This window comes from Gossypium hirsutum, chromosome A06 (genome assembly GCF_007990345.1).
Source record: "Gossypium hirsutum isolate 1008001.06 chromosome A06, Gossypium_hirsutum_v2.1, whole genome shotgun sequence".
Classification (NCBI taxonomy): domain Eukaryota; kingdom Viridiplantae; phylum Streptophyta; class Magnoliopsida; order Malvales; family Malvaceae; genus Gossypium; species Gossypium hirsutum.
In genome coordinates this window covers 32036138-32058109 of record NC_053429.1, presented here as the reverse complement: position 1 = coordinate 32058109, position 21972 = coordinate 32036138, and the positions used below count along the sequence as shown (strand labels likewise).

At 30.4% G+C, this 21972-nt stretch overlaps 2 protein-coding genes across 2 annotated transcripts; both read left to right on the top strand.

Annotated features, from left to right (window-relative positions):
* The first annotated feature begins 9003 nt into the window (after window positions 1-9003).
* Window positions 9004-13493, top strand: LOC107897082 (ATP-dependent 6-phosphofructokinase 3). Its single transcript, XM_016822421.2, has 13 exons — window positions 9004-9226; window positions 9860-9906; window positions 9997-10036; window positions 10281-10343; window positions 10442-10579; window positions 10685-10843; window positions 10985-11038; window positions 11239-11307; window positions 11424-11553; window positions 11694-11959; window positions 12051-12096; window positions 12193-12347; window positions 12980-13493. The coding sequence occupies exons 1-13, from the start codon at window positions 9125-9127 to the stop codon at window positions 13181-13183; spliced, it is 1473 nt and encodes a 490-aa protein (XP_016677910.1). The 5' UTR covers window positions 9004-9124; the 3' UTR covers window positions 13184-13493.
* A 3779-nt stretch (window positions 13494-17272) lies between these two features.
* LOC107897083 (oleosin G) lies at window positions 17273-18015 on the top strand. The gene has a single exon (XM_016822422.2). It carries the CDS (start codon window positions 17341-17343, stop codon window positions 17791-17793), a length of 453 nt encoding a protein of 150 aa, XP_016677911.2. The 5' UTR covers window positions 17273-17340; the 3' UTR covers window positions 17794-18015.
* The last annotated feature ends 3957 nt before the right edge of the window (window positions 18016-21972 follow it).

The following is a 21972-nucleotide window of genomic DNA, read 5'->3' as shown; positions in this document are numbered from 1 at the left end:
GATACACGGCCTAACACACAGGTGTGTGGCAGACTGTGTGGCACAAGTCAGATAGTTAAACGGATAAGGACACGGGCTAGGACATGACCGTATGCCTCATATCGAATGCCCACACGGCCTGAGACATGGGCATGTCACCTCACACGGCCTACTCACACGGGCGTGTGACCCTTGTACATAAGAAAAATTTTGACATTTTGCAAAAACAAATTTGAGTCCCCGATTTAGTCCCGATTTGTTTCTAATGCTTAAATCGGGCCTCGAGGGTCCATTCAATGGACGATATGATTGGTTTCGGATATGAATAGTAAATGATACGAATTATCTGAAATTGTTCTGTAAAATCTAGTAATGCTCTATAACCCTGTTCCGACGACGAATAAGGGTTAAAGATGTTGCATCACATATCCGACAATGTCCAACAAGAAATAAATCTCGTTTGAACAAATGAAATTAGATGGATACAGGGCTCCCGAAGTGGTTGTGGTTTTGCATATGTTGCGAACACACCATAGCTCGCAAGAGCGTCCCATTATAGCTCACATGAGCATCCTGATATAAGCTCTCTTGAGCTTTTCAATACTTGGTTCTTCCAAGCTTCCAGTTTATATGCTTTTAAGAGCATTCTAATCGGTAATGATCCTGCACGTGTTGCGGATACGCTGTAGCTCTTATGAGCGTCCTGATATATGGCTATCTGAAGCTTCCTGATTAAAAGCACTTTCATGAGTTTCCTGATAATAGTTCTTCGGAGTTACCTGTTAAGCTCGCATGAGCTTTCTGATTTAAGCTCTTATGAGCTTTCTGCTATTAAGCCCGAATAAGCTTCCTGTTACATGCTCACAGAGCTTTCTATTATTTAGCTTGGAAGAGCTTCCCATTTAAATGCTCAATGAGCATTCCTAAATATGAATTGACGGATTTCAGACTTTTACACTTCATGTGTACTACCCTTGTATCCATCGATAATATAAATGATTCAACGGGTAAAGTTATGATGTGAGATTATAAGAATTCAAGATGAATTACTATGATAAATACTTGAAATACAAAGATATGGTATGTACATGTTCATGAACATTTGAAGTAATAAATACATATGTGAAAATTGAATATTGATGAGCTCATATATATTTCTTGGTATTTATTTGACTAACATTGTAACACCCCTTACCCGTATCCGACACCGGGACAGGGTATGAGGCACAAGCATTCATACAAAATCGAGACATGGATTTCAGTCCAAATTTAAAACTTTTCATTCACATGCATACCATCCCTTATATGGGTCATCGAGGCCCAAAATATATAATGGGTGTGATTCGGGACTAAACCGAGAACTTTCGGAACTTTCATGCCACTTAGAAATTTTTCCTCAAAACATGAGTCACATGCCCGTGTGGGCAGGTCGTGTGGTCACACACGCCCGTGTGGCTTGGGACACGCCCGTGTCCTCAGCCCGTGTAACTCTCTATTTATGACGTCACCAATCGAAATAGGGTCACACGGCCAAGTCACACACCCATGTGCTAAGGTCGTGTCCTTTACACGGCTGAGACACATGGGTGTGTCTTTGCCCGTGTGGCCAAGAAAATGGCTATTTACCAAGCTATTTGCCACCCTCATTTGCACACTCACATACAAACTTTCAATGGAACTTAACATGGCATAATTAAGCTACCAACACAACCATAATCAAGGCTTAAACATATCAAAATAATTATTTACTGTTCATAGCAAAACTGTCCACTTGAGTCATAGTCACTAAATTATTTATATCTTGAGCTACAGAACTCTAAATTAAGATCCGCTTAATTTTTCCGAAATTATACTCAAGTATATTCCTACCATAAAATTTTTAGAATTTATGGTTTAGCCAATAAGTACAGTTAATTCTTCAAATTCATCCTTGTTCTGCTATTTGACAGTTTCAACCTTTCTTCACTAAAGATTAATTATCTCTTAGTACGGGATTCGGATGATGTTACTGTTTGTTTCTCTTGAAATTAGACTCATTAAGAAATTAAAAATATAAATTTAAACCCCCAAGTATTTTTATACAATTTTTAATGATTTTCCAAATTCATAGCAGGGGAACGCGAAATCATCCTGACATTGTTTCACAAAAATTCAAATATATCATAAAATGAAATTCTTTTGCTTACAATGTTTCTTCTATGTAAAACTAGAGTTAATAATATTTAATTTCATATTTTATTAAACATACAATTCGGTTTCCAAAATTTTTAGTGATTTTTCAAAGTTGAACTACTGCTGCTATCCAAAACTGTTTTAATGCTAATTTTACTCTCTCATGATTCCCTTATACTAAGTCCTTATACATGCCATAGACTTAATATACTTACATTCACTTATACCCCAAATGATAGCCTGATAGTATGATAGAATCTCCAACAATCTCCAACCCGAGCTAGCTGAATAAACTTATGATATGTGGGAAAGAAAAAGGGGTAAGCCATATAGCTCAGTAAGTCCACATGCAAACAAGATGCAACTTAAACAAGCATTAATCATATATTTGACATAATGAACATAATCTTGCATTTTATCAAATCTATTAAACTCATTCTTCATATATATATATATATGTGTTCTCACTACAAGTTCATCATGTCTCTTGTCATTCTCATGAGTTTGATGTACATACATGTGCCCACTTGCACATAATAACTTACTTTCTCATCTTCGATGTAATCATCAAGATTACCCATTAACTTCTCTTAGAACTACCCATTGAGCACTTGGAATACTATCGGATGCATCAGAATCTCACACCTAAGTGCCTCATATGTAGCCAACGCTACCTCATATCACATATCACGTGTTGTTCGCTTTCGAGCTACTCACGGGTCTGCTCACATAGGCTGTCAGGTATCCACAACACATGCAAGACTACCCAGCCACCGGTAGAATATGCGAAACCAATACCCAAACGCCAAAACATGTGTCACATACATCATGAACTCAGAACACAACTCATGAGCTCAGAACACATAGTTCCTAGTGACATGTCACTTATATCCTAAACTATTCCTAGGTTCAAATGGGATTCTTCGATATAATATTTCCATTGAGCTTGCTCGTAAAGTCGATTTCAATATCCATAGCACCAATCACATACTCATGGAATAATCAAGCATACTCATAATAGTAATAAAGCATTAAAATTCACTTGATGTCAAAGCAATAGAAATATGACATAACATCTCATATAAACTTACCATACATGCAATATTAAAGCATTTAAAGTATGGCACATGTTGCAATATTTGCAAATGCACTTACCTCGACACCAAAATGGCAAAAAGGGACCTAACCGTTAATTTCTCGTTTTTTCCCGTTCTAGGTTTGAACCTTGCTTTCTTTGATCTATAATATCACATTTAGTCTATTTATTAGTCACATTATTCAATGTGATCCAAAAATTATACTATGGAAAAATTACATTTTTACCCCTAAACTTTGTCATATTTACACTTTTTCTTCTAAGCTCGTAAAATGAAATTTATTCAATTTCTTTGTACTTTAAGCCTAGCCAAACCATTTTCATAACTATAACAGCCCACAATTTCCATTATAACACACTTTTACTACATATTTTATAACTTTTATAATTTAGTCCTTTTAAGCATTTTCACCTAAAATCACTTAGCAAAAGTTGTTTCTCCAACCATAAACATGCATAATATACCATTAAACATCAAAATGCACAAATTTATAACATAGTTCAAACCCTATACCTTCATCATAATTCAAATAAATGGTAGAAATAGGTAGATCTTTTTACGAGGATTTCAAAAACGTAAAAATTATTAAAAATGGCGCAAGAACAGACTTACAATCGAGCTTGGAAGCTTGGAAAAACCTAGCCATGGTTTCTTCATGTAAAACTCAGCCAAGGAAGAAGATGGACAAGAAATTTTGGCTTTTATTTTGTTTTTAATTCATTTTAATTACTAAATAACCATAATGCCCCTAACTTAAAAATATTCTATTCCACCTATTTCACGTTCATTTTTGTCCAAAAAATTAATTAATGGTATAATTACCATTTAAGGGCCTCCAATTTAAAATTTCATAACAATTGGACACCTCTAACGTAGAACTCAACTTTTTCACTTTTTATAATTTAGTCCTTTTGACTAAATTGAGTGCCCAAACGTCAAAAATTTCAAACGAAATTTTTAAAAAATCATTCTGTGAAATTTTAGACCATAAAAATATAATAAAAATAATTTTTTTCTCGTCGGATTTGTGGTCCCGAAACTACTGTTCCGATTAGGCCTAAAATCGGGCTGTTACAACATGATTTTTGAGTATATGTGTTAGGCTTTTGGCCATGTTGTTTGGAATATGTTTTATTTGCTTACCTTTAATGTGATTAAATGGTAAGTTAAATTCTTGTTATAAGAATTTACTAAGCATTAAATGTTTATTCTGTTTTATTTCATCTATTTTATAGTACTTCGAAAGCTTGTTGGGTTTGAAGCTTGGCGGAGATACTTCACACTATCCATCAACTCGTTTCAGTATAAAAAATAAATACATTTTGATTATAATGGCATGTATAGGCTAAAGTGGTCATGGATGGTATGTATATGTTTGGTTGAAATTAGCCATTTGATATGGTTTGTAATTTGGTATGTTTTGATATATATAAAATGATTTAATATGCTTAATATGTGTTTGAATTGGAGGATTAATGAAAATCATATAGGCATACTGATTATGATGGTAAAATTGATTGAACATGCCTATATGTACATATGATATTTTGGTCAGTATAGATAGTTGAATATATGTGTTGATATGTTTTACATAAAAATTACTTTGGCTTGATTAGAATGATTTATATTGGATTGGCAATGTGTTTAAATGTTATTGTAGGTGAAAGACAAGTTTGGGTGAGAAATAAGGCTTGGAAATTGCCTTATTTTGTCCATACGGATAAAGACACGAGCGTGTGTCTCAACTGTGTATGACACACGGCCATGCGCACGGGCATGTGGATCGGCCGTGTGTCCCCTGCATCTTTAAATTTTCAATATAGAATGCTCAGGTATTTTCACACGGGCAGAGACACAGGCGTGTGTCTCAATCGTGTGTGGCACACGGACGTGTGACTTGGTTGTGTAGTCCCTACAACTAATTAATGTAAATTAAAATGTTCACACAGGCATGTGGCTTGGCCGTGTGAGTCACACGGCTTGACCACACGGGCGTATGTCCCTTGCATTTTGGAAAATTTTTGAGATTTTGCAAAAAATTTTCTGAGTACTCGGTTTAGTCCCGACTTGTTTTTAATATATGTTTTGGGCCTCGAGGGCTCATATAAGAGACAATATGATTGTTTATGATTGATTTCTGATATAAATGAGAAATGATATGAAATGTCTGTATTTGATCTATTTATTCCGGTAATGCTCCGTAACCTTGTTTCGGCGACGGATATAGGTTAGGGTGTTACAATGGACATCACATATATAATAAGGGTAATTACATGTTATTATTTACTATCATGATAGGTTAGCCCAACTTAAAAGTGATCTAAATTTGGTTAAGGTTTATTTATTGGGCTTTAATTATTAAATAAAGTATGGGTCAAATATGTGTAGATAATCTAGTAATTAATTCCTAATTAATTTCTAATTAATGATAGGCTAATTAGGAATTGGGGCTAATGAGCCAAAGTTATATATATTAGGGTTATGGTCTACAAATTACACACAAGATAACTTTTCTAATATCTCATCCTTAGGAAAGAGAGAGCAAATATTCTCTAAATTTCTTGTTCGCTAATTTAGAAGATCAAATCCCCATGATCAAAAAACTTCAAGGAATTCATGGATTCAGGTATGCTTTCGTGTCTAGTTTTGTTCTTGATTTATTCTTGATGATTTGACATGACAGATCCTAATTTATGATTTATTAAGTTTTGTATCAAGATTTTAACGATTCTAACACTATGATCTAAATCTTAAATTCTAATTAAGTCATAAAAGTAACAATATTACGTCAATAAAATTTTTCTATTCATCTAATCTAAAGGTGTTCATGGGTCGTTGGGTCACCTAACCTGCATTGGGTCAAGCTTGGGTTCATTTTTCAACTTCAAGTTAGCCTTACCCATTTACTTTTCAAAATAAATAAAATAATTTTACTTTCATATTTATATATATTTATAATTAAATTTAAAAAAAGTTTTTTTTAACATTAAAACAAGCAATTTGGGTGAGTCTGAGCTCTTGCTTGAACTTGAATTTTTTTTTAACATTAATATTATTATAGGTTTTTATCATATTTTCTCTTTTTGGATACAATGCCTAAAACTATTCATAGCACCTTCTCAACTCTTAAATAGGAAGATAATGCACTTCAACGCACTTGAACTTATGTCCTCTTGCGCTGACAACAATACCGATACCAATCGAGTTAAGATTTAATTAGCCATGAATACCTATAGTTTAACCATTTGCTTGGATGCTAAGTTCTAACTTAAATTTAACATGGAGCATTTTTTATACATGTGATTGAAATTGTAAATACGTTTTTATTTATTATATGATTGAATCTCACATATTAAAAGAATAATCCTTCATTTCAAATGGTTTCGCCTCAAATTTTAAAATTGATGGCTAAATTAATTTAAAAATCTCTCAAATTTTAAAATTAATGGCCAAATTAATTTAAAAATCTCATTTTGACAATACTAATACTTTTGAAGATTCAATTAAACATTTTAAATTTAAAAATCACTTTAGAATATTTAAAATAATTTTAAAATGTTTAGTGTAATTAATTTTATTCTTTAAAATCTAAAACTTCAATTTTCTCCGAATAAAACGATAAACGACATTGTTATTAAATTTATATTAAAATGTAATTTTTTGAAATAAAAATTAATTAATCTTGAGGGAGGAGGGAGGCGAGGCAGTGGCCTTCACCCCAATCATGGAAAATCGCCCTTTTAATTTTATAGGAAATTACAAACTAGTGGTAAAATTTTATTTCAATTTTCAGAACTTTTTATTCATTTCTGGACCGAAACAAATTTCCCTACTAATTTTTTTTTTTTTAGAAAAAGTTTATGGGAAGGATTTTTACATCGATATAAAATTAATATGATTTCACATCATTAACTTTTTTTACGATTCATATATTAACAATTTAGCCATCATCTTTTAAATTTTATTCATATAGATTATGCATTTTAAGTTCGAAGTAAAGAAAAAAATTAACTATTTATTTTATGCAAAAAAAATCAATTATTAAATATATATTAATATAAACAATATTATAGATAGATATGATAGATATATTGCACATGACAAGTACAATTATATTGATAAATTCAATGGTTGAACTGTTAAAATATGAATAATAGAAAAAGTACTTCTATGACATGTTTGGTTACTAGTGTAATAATATGAGTAAAAAGTTTATTTAACACATATTCCAAAATAGTTACATATAAAATAAAAAATAATTTTTATAAATTTAAACTTGAAATGAGAATGATGAGTAATAAATCTTTTTAAAAAATAAAATCTCTACAAAATAAGTAAAAAGAAGAAGAAAGAATCATTATCTTTACCACAAACAAGTCATGTGAGTGGCTAAAAATTACCAATTGCAATTAGTTTATTGCTTACTTATGTACTAAAACATTTGGAAAAATAATACTCATATCAAATATAGTGGAATTAAAAAAAAAACTCATTCTTTTTAAAGTAATATTTATTACGAGAGTACTTTCGTTATTTTATATTTTTGTATAAAATATCAAAATCTATCTATAATAAGATTTGAACTTAAACACTATAATTTTTAAAACCTCCAACTTTACTTTTTGAACCAATGTATTATTTATTTTTATATCAATTTATTTATTTATGGTCACCCTATAATATAGTGTTAACAATCAACCACTAAAATAAATAAAAATTGATAAAAATATATTTTAAGTCTCTATGTTTAGTGTATATTTTGAATTTATTTTATTTAGTATTATTTTTTAGGATTTTAATATTTTTTAGATTTAAAAATTCAATTCTAATTATTAGTATGATTAAAATTATTTAATTAAATTTGTCAATGTGACATTCTGAAACAATAAAAATATACATTTAATAATTATGTAATAAAAATAATATTATAATAGACTTGAAGTTAATAAAAAAATTAATAATATTAATAAGGATAGTAAAATTTTTAAATTTCAAATATTGAGAATCTAAAATTTTAAAAATAGAAATAAAGAGAATAAATTTCCACAACAAAAAGCATATAAATTTGAGCATATTTTAACCAGAAAACTATCAATCGCCCGATGCATGGCGAAACCTGTGGGAAGGAGAATGATGTTATACACTATAAAGAATACAACGAATGCGGCGCCACCTGTTTTGTGCGCTACACAACCTGGGAATGGGACTAGAATTTAGATCCAAAGCACAAATGACATGTTTTATATTTTCAAGTGTTTTCTCGCACATTTGATTATTTCTTTTAGGGGAGATTACGGGTTTTTTTTTTCACCATCAATATTTTAACGGTTAAATATTTATATTTCATATTTCATTGATATAAATAATACTAAAATTTTTAATTAATTTATATTAAATATTGAATGAATAGTTTTATTTATTTTTTAAATGTTTATTGAATGGAATATCATAAAAGTACAATTTTATTTAATTTCCATATAAACAAAATTTTCATTCTTACAACTATTCTCATATTTGATAAATAAAATTGCTGATACCAAATCTATTACGATTTTAATTATTTATGAAAATTAAATTATAATGAATTTTCATATATCAAAATTAGGCAAAACTAAAATTTTAAAATAAATTTACAAATTTAAATTTTAAAATATTACAAAATTTAAAATATTCTGTACGATGTACCCAAAAAAAAAATAACACTCTCCGAAGACAATCCCTATATAATAGCATTACCATTAGCGGCCAATTCATTTTCCAGTTTTTTCTAAAGTAAAAGAGAACACTCGTAATATAATAATATATAAAAGCTTGTCCAACTATTCTCCGAGAATTGAGAGAATCGAACCTTCACGTTTTCCTTGAGAAAGCTAGCGATGGGAAATCCCGGCGATACGCAGATGAAGTTAGCCACCGGCGAAGGCGGTTACGTCCTCGAAGATGTTCCTCACCTCACCGACTACCTCCCTGATCTTCCTGTACTTTCTCTTCTTTTTCTCTTTTTATGTATCTATTTTACTTGTTTAGTACTGATCCGGTTTACTTGAGATCGATAGAGACGAGGTAGCGGTGCACATTGTTGAGATTTTTTGTTTAGTAGTAGTTACTTACTTGATCAGGCTTTGGATTTCATTGCACTGTTGGTTGCTGGGAGCTAAGATTTTATTTTTTTTCATTTTCAGTACCTTTAAAGTTAACGGTTTTCCGTCACTTTAGATCAAAAGAGCCGAGGTGCACAGTGTTAAGATTTTTTTTTTAATAGTAATTTTTCGATTTTCGATTTCATTGCTCTGTTGAGTGCTGAGAGCTCAGATTCATTTTTTTTTTGGTCCCTTTCATTTTGAGCATCTTTATGTCATTATTTTTCTTCTCTTTAGATAAAGAGAAACGAGGTGTACGTTGTTGATATATTTGTTTAGTGATAGTAATTTGATCAGCTTTTGATTTCATTTCTCTCTTGGTTGCTTAGAGCTCAGGTTCCTTTTTTTTTCCTCCATTTTGAGTACCTTTAAGTTGCTGCTTTTCCTTTTAACTTTCTCTCTTGTTATTTCTCTGTTTATATAATATATATATATAACATTTTATTTTATCGGTATATATTTACGTGGCAGAGCTATCCGAATCCTTTACAAGACAATCCAGCTTATTCAGCTGTCAAGTGAGTAAAATTAAAACTGAAAGGCTACATCAGCTAAATTTTGTATTGTGGTTGACGGTGGTTTATTTGTGCGGCTTTTTTTATTCTCAGGCAGTATTTTGTTAATGACGATGATACCGTCACTCAGAAGGTGAATCCTTGTCTACTTGATTGGATTTTGCATTTTAAGGAAAATTTATTTGAAGTTATACTCTGTTTTCTAAGGCTTGCATTTCGTTGAAGTTGAGGTTTATATGTGGTCAAGAAAGAATGCAGTGAAACCTTTAGACAAAAACAATTGTTTATTTTATGTGTTGCAACTAAAGTTATAAATTCTTAGTTACCTATATACCTTTTTAATCAATTGGTTAAGTGATTCACTAGTTTTATTACAGATTGTTGTTCACAAGGACAGTCCAAGAGGGGTGCATTTTCGACGTGCAGGACCTCGCCAGAGGGTAAAAAAATTCTCATCTTGCCTACATGCTATTGGGTTGAAGTTAGTGAATGATAAGCTATGGACAGTTCACTGACTGGCAGTTCTTATGTTTATTAGGTGTATTTTGAATCAGATGAAGTGCATGCATGCATTGTAACATGTGGTGGTCTATGCCCCGGGCTCAACACAGTGATCAGAGAAATTGTCTGTGGCCTCTATCACATGTATGGTGTTAAAAAGATTCTTGGAATAGATGTAAGTAATTTTGGTACAATACGTTGGGTTATTTGTTTATGATCAGCAAAGAGAATACCATCATCTGATAATCTCACTGACAACTTTTACTTGAGACATCTTTAGGGAGGATACAGGGGTTTTTATTCAAAGAACACTATCACCCTAACTCCCAAAGTTGTCAATGATATCCATAAACGTGGTGGTACAGTCCTTGGGACGTCAAGAGGTGGTCATGACACCTCAAAGATTGTCGACAGCATTCAGGATCGCGGAATCAATCAGGTGCGAATGAGGTGCAAGTGTAGAGTTTGTCAGAGATCCCCTTTGTTTGTTTGAATTTATGTCTCATATTTATTTATTTCAAATGTCTGGTATCATGTGGCTACTTTTTATGGGTTCTAATTGTCTCCTTTAGTGATTCAGGTTTATATACTCGGAGGTGACGGGACACAAAGAGGAGCAGCAGTGATTTTTGAGGTATTAGCATTTGGCATTTTTTTTTTCAGTTTCTGAGTGTCAAATAAGAAATTTGTTCCGTAGAGGTTGATCAATATAACCAAGGGTTAGTCAAGGATGCTTCTATTAAGTATTGTCTGAATCATCTAAGCTATTCTTCATTAATTTGAATACCAAACAATGGAACTAATTGTTATTCTTATGTTTAATGATCTTGGCAGGAAATTAGGCGACGTGGCCTCAAAGTAGCTGTTGCTGGAATCCCAAAGACCATTGACAATGACATTCCGGTACTTCACATATTCGTAGTTGTAGTTCTCTACAAATTTCATTGTTGTTACCACTTGAAAGACTTGTTAATTAATCCATGAGATGACATGGTGCTGGGTTGCTGATTTTGGTTCAGGTTATTGACAAATCATTTGGTTTTGATACTGCGGTTGAGGAGGCTCAACGTGCCATTAATGCTGCACATGTTGAATCACTAAGTATTGAGAATGGCATTGGACTTGTAAAGCTAATGGGACGCTATAGTGGTATGCTTAGTTTTAATTATAATGGATGGGTTCTTTACAATTATGTAATCGATGCTGCCTGGTGTCTCTAGTTTTGTTTGATTGTGGAATTGGTATTTTTGGACCCCTTCTTTAATTCTCTTATTTAACTGCTGCTGCAGGTTTCATTGCAATGTATGCTACTCTAGCCAGCCGAGATGTTGACTGTTGCTTGATTCCAGAGTCACCATTCTATCTTGAAGGAAGTGGTGGACTTTATGAATATATTGAGAAACGGCTCAAAGAAAATGGACATATGGTTATTGTGATCGCTGAAGGAGCAGGACAGGATCTTGTTTCAGAGAGCTTGCAGTCCATGGACCAGCAAGATGCTTCAGGAAACAAGCTTCTTCAAGATGTTGGACTGTGGATCTCTCACAGGATAAAGGTGCTACCTTCAATTGATGCATGGCTATCTAGTAGATGTCTATGTAAAATCTACACTAAAGTCTTTAACAGTCTTTTATCACTTTGTGTAGGATCATTTTGCGAAAAAGAAGATGCCCATTAATCTTAAATATATAGGTTAATGTCTCATCCACGCTTTATTTACTTTGTTCCTACTAAATTCAACCTTTTGATAATGTGCAAAGATATATGACATGAAAAATTGGCTTGCAGATCCTACATACATGATCCGGGCTATTCCTAGCATTGCTTCCGATAACGTCTACTGCACCCTACTTGCTCATAGTGCAGTTCATGGAGCAATGGCTGGGTATACAGGCTTCACTGTTGGTCCTGTCAATGGCAGACATGCTTACATTCCATTTAATGTATGTTCCACGATTCCTTTCATAACTTCTCTGTTTGTGCACACTGTTAAAAGCTATAAATTATTGTCCAAGTGTCCATAGAACCCATCAACCATGAATGTTGCTAATCAATTTTTGTTTGTTATTCTCGCTTTGTTTGAGACAGAAACTTAGAACAAAAGTTAAATACAAGAAGGGGAAAGAAAAAACTGTGGTAGGTTGGATATATATTTGCCAAATTTGACCCGAATCCGAAAACCTGAACCGATCAACCCGAACCCAAACCCAAACCCGATTCAACCTGATTTTGACTATAAATGTCAACAACCCAAACATGAATTAACTTAACCTGATTGAAAAGACCTGAACCCAAAATGATCCAAGCCCACATTGACTTGAAATTTTCAAAATTTGAATTGACCTGATCAAGATTGGCTCAACCCAAAAGTAACTCGATGAGTTCAATTGACAGGTCTAGTTGCAAGGAAGTGGCATATACGTAGGTTTAGCCATTGAGTTTTTGTTGTTCGATCTTACTGGCAAAAAGATAAATCATCATGGAGAGCTTCATGTGGTCTCCCACTAATATTTAAACACTTTCTTGGCTGAATTTATTAGGATGAGAATAATTTTTTTCTGATGGTAATTCGCAGCGTATCACCGAGAAGCAGAACAAGGTTGTGATTACAGACAGGATGTGGGCAAGGCTGCTCTCTTCGACTAACCAGCCAAGCTTCTTGAACCCCAAAGACATTGCTGAAGCCAAGGAAGAGAAACAACCTGCAACTGGCTTGTTGGATGGGGAAAATTGCAAAGAGAAAAAGTCAAATACCGAAGAAGATCCTTGTATGGTTTGAAAGTTCCCTTTATTCACTCGGAATTAGCACTCTTTATCATCCTTAAATAATCAGTTAAATAGTAACTCGGGCTGCATGGATTACTAAATAGTTTGAAATTTTGGTGGAGATGGATATTAACATTAAGAAGTTCATAGTCTGCTTACATGAGTTTTGAAATGTATGATCAGCTAATCTAGGCTGCCATGGAACTGAAAGTACTGATCAACTTGGAATTGCATCATTTTTGTCTTTCATGTTCCTTTGTGTTATGTTATTTCTGTATGCTGTAAGAGAAGATAACTAATGGTTATATCACTATTCCTGGTTAGAAGCTGTTTTATGAGTAATTTATTATTATTATTTCTTTTTCTGAATCCATTAATTGGGGGCCAAAAGAAACACAAGAAATTTTATTAGTCTGCTGCTGCTGTTGTATGAATTACTTATAGTTTGAAATTTTGGTGGTGTTTTAATCAATTGGGTAAGTCAAAGTTGATTTCGGATTAAGTCAATTGAGTTTTTAAAATAATCTGACTATTTATTCGTCTTTTTTGAGTTAGAATTGTTTTTAAGTTCTGTTGCGGAAACTTCAAGTGAAGCAGAGAGAAAGAGACGAGAGAGAAACATAAGAGAAATTATGACAAAGAAAAGACTTGATTTGATTCAAAATTCAATGAATGCTGCTGGCTTACACTGTTTCCTTAAGTAGCTGAAAAGGGGATTAACCAACGCCATTCGGTTATCACAGTTGTATATTAACAGCCTGTTAAAACTTACCGTTTAGCTTAATATACAAACGCATCGTATAACTTGCTAAAACTCACCATTTCTAAGTAGTGTTTTTCCTCTCTAATGTTTAATGGTTACAACTGAATTTTAAAACCATCAGCTATCCTATCCTTGCTCCTTTTTTCTCCTGTAACAATTACCCTCCTCTGTCAAAAGATCATTCACCATTGATGACATAATAATTCTTCTCTGTATTTAAATCAAATGCTTACTTTAACCTTTTTACAGGATTATAGACTCGTTTAGATTATTTACTGAAGTAAGTTGTTTTTCTCTTAATGTAAATGTTTTTACAATGTCACTTATCACCAATTTGCAAGAAAAATAATTTACTTCAATAAATAATTTACAATTGTGAGAAAAAAAATTAATAAAAATCATATTTCTATAGAAGAAATTTATAAAATATCAAAATATAAGATATGCTGTCAAAGACATATAGAAAAAATAAGCAGTAATACAGTAGCTAAAGATACTAGAGGTGGATTAATAGAAATCTCACTATTTAATAAAGATAAAATTAAGAGGATTAAAAAGAAATACCCCAAGTTAGATATATACATTTAGGAATAGTAATGATAATTATAAGAGTTTTGTTTAAAAAAGGTCATGATATATCAATAATAGCAGTTTTATTAGATAAAATATTTGAAAATCCAATAAAAGCAGTTATTGGAGGAATTCAATCAAATTTACATGTCAGAATAATAAGATTTAAAGTTAAATCAAATTACTTTATATCTATTACAGATCATTTGATAGAAGAATGTTTATACCTTAAAATTCAGGCAAAAAATTATGAAATTAATTATTTAGCAGAAGATCTAGCAATCAGTTGGACTTCTATTAATGAATATACTAATACAGCAGAAGTAGAAATTAAAGAAATTAATAACAAATTATTGAACTCTTTGTACCCAATAAAATCACTGCTGAAATACAACTAAAATTATTACATTTAAGAGATTTATCAATACCAAGAGATTGGATGATAGAAAGAATAAAGTAGTACCAGTACTTATAAACCTGTAAGTACTAAGTACAATAGAATATATGTCGTCCAGTGATAAATTATATTTTAAAAATACAGCTATAACAAATACCAATGATAATTTGGTTTTACCCTCAAATGCTCAAATAGAGATAATTTGGCTTTACCCTCAAATGCTCAAATAGAGGAAGATGAGGAAAATCCAAGTAAAAGTTCTATATCTTCAACACCAATAAGAATGAATTCAAATTTCCAATCCAGGAAATATTACACATATATTGAAATTACATTTCAATTTAGAGAATATAAAACATATTCTTTACATGCTTTGTTAGATACTGAAGCTACAACTAGTAGTTACAGAAAGAAGTCATTCCTTTAGAAAAATGGGAACCTATGAAACATCCAATAAAAGCCACAGGAATAAATGGTAATGAAACCATAATTCAATATAAAGCTATAAATATATCAATCTACCTAAATAACGTAAGATTTGTGATACCTAAAATATTGTGCTTTCCAACAATGCATGGAGATATATTATTAGATAATAATTTTATATATCAACATTTACCATTTTCTATTGATAAAAATTTAATTATGTTATTTGTAGAAAAAACATCTGTAGAAATACCATTGGTAGAAAATCATAAATTTGTTTGTGATAAAAACTTTACGCCACCAAGAAAATAACAAATTAAACAACTTGAAACAAGTCATTGGTTGTTTAAAATATTAAAAAATAATTTTAGTGAAGAACCATTAAAATTATGGCAAAATAGCCCTAGAAATTGTGAAATTAAATTAGAAATTCCCAATAAAATTATTAGAGTAGTTAAACCAATGATCTATACTAAACAAGATATAGATGAATTTGATATACAAGTTAAAGAATTATTAGAAAAATGATTAATAAAAACAACTAATAGTTCACATTCTAGTTCAACCTTTATGATTAGAAATCATGCCGAAATAGAAAGAGGAAAAGCTAGAATGGTTATTCATTATAAAAGATTAAATCAAAATATTATTTTTTATGGTTATTTTATTCGAAGAAAGGATTTTTTAATTAATTTATGCTAAACAAGCAAAATATTTTAGTAAATTTGACTATAAATTAGGATTCTTGCAAACCATGCTAACAGAAGAGTTCAAGCCTTTGACAGCTTTTAGTGCACCTAATGGATGTTATTAATGTAAAGCAATGCCATTTGGATTATGTAATGCACCACAAATCTTTCAAAGATGGATGGATTCTATATTTAATAAATATAAAAAATTTTGTGTAGTTTTTATAGATGATATTTTAATATTTTCAGATACATTAAAATTACATAGAAAACATTTAAATATCATCTCTCAAAAATTCATAAAAAAATAGAAATAGAATTCTTAGAATTAAAATTATCTATAGATAGTTCTAAACTATAAAATCATATTATAAAAAAAATTAAAAAAAATTGAATATAAAAAGAATTATTAATTATGGAAGAAATTCCTTTCGTATAACTCAAAGGCACCATATTACTTAATACTAAAACTCACTGTTTGGAAGCAGTGTTTTCCCTCTCTACTGTTGAAGGGTTACAACTGAATTTTAAAACCATCAGCTATCCTATCCTTGCTCTCATTTTCTCCGGTAACAAGTTGAGTTTGAATTTGAAGATATATTCAAATAAAAATGGATGAATTGAGATAAAATTTCAGGTTTCTTAGGTATTATTCACTTAAATGCATGCGTAGTAATGTTATTAATTGAATTATGATTTATTTGGTAAATGAAAATAAAAAAGCCATAAAGAAATTGGAAGCACCGATAAGGCCACAAAAGGTGAGAATAAGGAAGAACACCTAGCCCAACGGAAAGCTGTTAGATGAACCGAACAATTGTGGGAGCAATCGAAGTTTTCGACCGACTTGGGATTGGTGTATCAACTTCTATTAATTGTCAAATTAGCTTGATTTTAGTGGAATGTGTCAAATCTAATCTTGGTTTTAGCCATCCTAATAAAAGATCCGAATGTATTACTATTAACTGACCTTAAACATCATTTTTTACGCCCTTAGCTCTATTGCTGTTTGAGAAGGGAAAGTAAGCGTTACTAGAACAAAGCGGCCTTTATTAACCACGCGTCACCCCCTCGTAATCCCACAACCATGCAAAGCAGCTAAACCGAACACGCGCCACAACGCCACCACGCCCACCACCCTTAACACTCTGTTCTAGACATTTGATACCCTCACCCCTACACACATTTCAATGTCACCCCACCCTGCGCCACGTACCCCCCCTCTTTCTCACTTCTTATATCACCCTTTCCCCCATCTCTCTCATCTTCACTCTTCTTTTCTTTTCTTCCACTTTTTCTTCTTTTCCCTTATCATCATCATAATCATGCCGATCAACGATCAAAACAGACCCATGGCTCAAAAGCTCTACGACTCAGCTCCGTCGTCTCGCCAGGTGGCTAAGTTCTTGACCGCCTCCACGTTGGGCGCAACGCTGCTTTTCTTGTCTGGGTTAACCTTGACCGGTACGGTCATTGCCTTGATAATAGCTACGCCGTTGATGGTTATCTTCAGCCCGGTTCTAGTCCCGGCCGGGATAACCATATTCTTGGTGACGATGGGGTTCTTGTTTTCGGGCGGGTGTGGGGTGGCGGCGTTAACAGCGTTGTCGTGGATATACAATTACGTGCAAGGGAAACACCCACCAGGAGCTGATCAGCTCGATTACGCAAGAAACAAGCTGGCAAGTACGGCTAGGGATATGACAGAGAAGGCTAAGGAATATGGACAGTATGTGCAGCATAAAGCGCAAGAGGTGACTCAAGGGCAAGCATCTTGAATTTAGGGTTTTAAGAATGAGGGCGGGTGTGTTTGGGTGGTTTGAGATGTTTTATGCTTTGTTTGGTTGGTGTTTCTCTTTACATGCATTCACAGATCATATGTTTTAAGCTTTGTAATTTGTAAGGGATGGTTATTAGCATAGAATATTCTGGTTTCTTTGTCAATAAAAATGGAAGAAGATTGTAAAACCAGCATCACTTCAATCTTCCTTCTTTTTTAATTTCATTCCCTCACTCAGCAAATCATCTTCGTTTATGATCACTACGGATCTCATCTGCATGCCTTTCTTTTTTTATTATATGTTTTTTAACTACCTTGGAATCAATTTAAATTCAAATTTATTCAATAATTTTTTTAGATCACATAAAAATAATATGAATAGAATACATGATTGTAAAAAATATATATACAAATTATTCAAAATCCAATTTCTTTATTTTCTAAATGCAACATAAGAAATCTTTTTCAATTACAATATGGAATTAGTTTATGAGAAATATATTATTTTTAATTTTTATTTATCTCTCACATTTATTTATTTTAATAATTCTTTCAAAAAGAATAAATATAATCAAAACTTACCTTCATATTCATTTAACACACTTACTTTAACTATATCAAGCTTAATCATTTTCTAATTAATTATACTAACATAAAAAAATACTTCAATTTATTATAAACCATGCTAACTAATCATATCATAAAAATAATTAAATAAATGAATTATGATAAATGTAATAAAAGGTATTTCAGTCTTGAAACATGTAAATTAGTTTTTTTTTTTAATTTTACCTGTTAAATGATGACATAAAACATTAATTTAAATTTAAATGTTTAATTATTAATTTAATTTCTAAATTATAACTAATATCATTTTTATTTTTAATAATGATAATTCTAAAAAATTTAAAAATTTTAATAATAAATATAAATTTTAAAATTATTAAAAATATTTCATATTATTTTAAAACAAAATCAACCCAAATTCATTAAAGTCAAAATTTATATTCAAATTTGAGCTCATGGTATTTTTATTTTTTGAAAATTTGAGCTCTCTTTTAACAATCCGACAATAAATTCTCGATTTGATGAGAATTATCTAATGCAATGAGACACTAACATTACTTGTTGAAGATGTTCTCCGGTGAAATTCTAAAAGTACCTATTTCAATAAAATCATAGTTTTATTAATGTTGACATACAACCAAATCAAAGAAAAAAATATATTTAGAGTAATTAAAATCTTTCAATTTTGCATGTCTGTGGTGACAAAGAAAAAGATGAAGACAAGGAGCACCTATTGTTGCTTCTCCGCCCATGGGAATGTGTTGATAGCTTTGGTGTTTTATTTTAATTAAAAGTTTACTTTTTATCTTTTATTTCTTCCCATAGATTTAAAATATTATTTTCTAAAATTTTAAAACTCATCGAGTTCTTATTCAAAATTTAAAATTTATATTAAAAATTCAAAATCTAGAAATTATTAAACCCAATAACTTAAATGATAAAAGCCTTTAGGTATTAAACAATAAGATCTTCAAATGGGTAAGTTTGTAATAATAAAGGGATGCAAAAATGAGTATTCACTAAAGTAGAAGAACGTAAATATTAAATAAATTTTTATGTATCTTTTAGTTGAAAACATGGATGATAAAAATGAACTTTAACGAAAACATAAGAAATTTGAAAGTGACTAATCAAAACTTTCAGTTGATTTTTTTTTTTTTTTAAATTCGTAAAATAGGGAAGAAAGTCTTGTAAAAAGACAATGATTTCTGGATTCCAACTTGAAAGTTTAGTAAAAGGTATTAAGGTTTCTTTTGTACATCTTTAATATTTTTTTACATATATATTTTGAATTTTTAGAAATTTTTTATTTATAATATTTATTTTTAAAAATAATTTAATCTTTTAGAATTATTGTTAAGAAAATTTTCAAGAAAATGAAAATGATATTTTAGTCATAATTCAAAGACCAAATTAATAATTAACCATTTTAAATTAATGTTTCACATCATCATTTAACGAAAAGATTAATTTATACATTTTGAGATATACAAGAACTAACAAACCTATTTTTCAATTAAAATATCAAAATACAACGCAGTTTTGATCTAAATTCAGGGCTTCCCTTACCTTCTCTCCCCCAATGGCTCCACCAATTAAATAATTAAAAGAAAAAAAAGTAGGTGTCAAATGCGGAGCTTGACACTTCTACAATAAACAGGAGTGAAGTCAGAATAATTATTTAGAAGGTGGAATAAAATTTTAATTTTTTATAATTTTAATAGGATTAAAATATAATTTTATTTTTATTAATTTAAAATTTAAAAAAAATTAAAGAACTTAAATAATAATTTCTCATTTTAGGAAACGAAGCGTACCTATATATATGCGTGTGTGGGGTTGGCACTTATAGTAATTAGTTTTTATATTATAAATGTTTATTCGGCAGCATTTCATTTTAAGGTTTGGAGCTCAACATTTGGTTGTTATAGGTATGGGCTTCATGTTGGACCCAAAGTTTGACAAAAGTTAATGTTAAAATTTGGATTTAATCCCTTATAAAATATGGTTTTAATTTAAATTTGGATTTAATCATTTTCAAATAACTAGTTTCTAATATCATATGATTTTACATGTTTATTTTTAATTTTTTCAATTTATTATTCAAATTGGTAAATATAATTAACTTATTTAACAATTCAAATATAATGTTCAAATACCTTATTAAAAGATTGATATTTTAATAGTTCAAATCATCAAATGAAACAAAATAATAATACAAAACTTGGAGAAATAGATTCTTTAACTGTGATATAAAAAGTGAATCACTATTCATATTTATTATCAACATCAATAAATTTATCATAACAATTTTTTACTACACCATTTGTAATTGTATAAGTTTTTTCCTTGTGAAAATTATTTTTAAAATTTATCTCAGCTTGAATTTTAATTCCCAACAATAATTCAAATTATATGTAAAATCAATATTTAACTAAAAAATCAATTAAACATCGAATTAATGCATAAAACTATTAAAATAAATCAATTTGAAACTATACAAAAAAAAAACACGAAACATATTCACAATAAAATAATAAACACATTTAATAATAATGACTTAAAAATAAATGTTTAAAGTTGACTTTTTTTAAAAAAGTAAAGCCACGTAACATTTTTCACCTACACCAAACAAATAATAGATAATAGAAAACAATTTTTAGATTGAAAATAACTTATAAGTGAAATTTAGATACTTAGAGTTCTATTAAAGTAATGATTCATAAAATTAGCATAACTTAAAAAAAATTAGCACAACTTTATATGTTATTATAATTATTTTTTTACAAATAGAAGGTACTGATGCATTAAACAAAAGAAATAATGACATAAATCCTAATCTTAATTATGCCTCTATTCAAGTAATAAATCTATTTTAAAATTAGCACAACCTTTTTTAACATCAATTTTTTTAATTAAAATTGTAAATTAAATTATAAATATTTTTAAATTTATAATTATCACAACTTTTATTAAAATATATTTAATGTTGAACGTATAATTATCGCTTTTATTTTACATCAACTTTTTTAACTAATACATCTAAATTAAACATTATACAAACAAATTCGAAATTAAACTATGTTAGAGTTAAATTTGAATTAGATTTTTGGATTGTAATCAATGATAATTAACTATTGGGCTTGGAGCATATTTTTACCATAATATTATAAAATTTACTAAAGTCAGAATTAAACCAAACTAAAATATATTACGAAATTGGGCTACTGCGTGGTTGAGATATTCACTAATACAAGTAAAATGAAGTTGTGTTGGAGTTGTCAAGCTTCAAAGATTGATAGATAGCAGTCTTTATATCAGGACAACTTGACCATATCATAATCTGGAGTTTGAGTTACGTTAAACCCTGAATATTTGTTCCCAACAAGAAGCAAAAAACGTGCTTTTCTTTAACTTTTGACATGTTGTAAACAGGGAAGCAGTAGTAGCGTCTGTTTTAAGCCCCAAATCACGATCGAGGGCTCACCCGACTCGAGAGCAGAAGAATGAAAATTTTAAAACATTACAACAATGCTTGCATCCATAGAAAGGCAAAGAACAAAATTTACAGGCACCAAATGAAATATACAAATGAATTCTCTTAAACCAT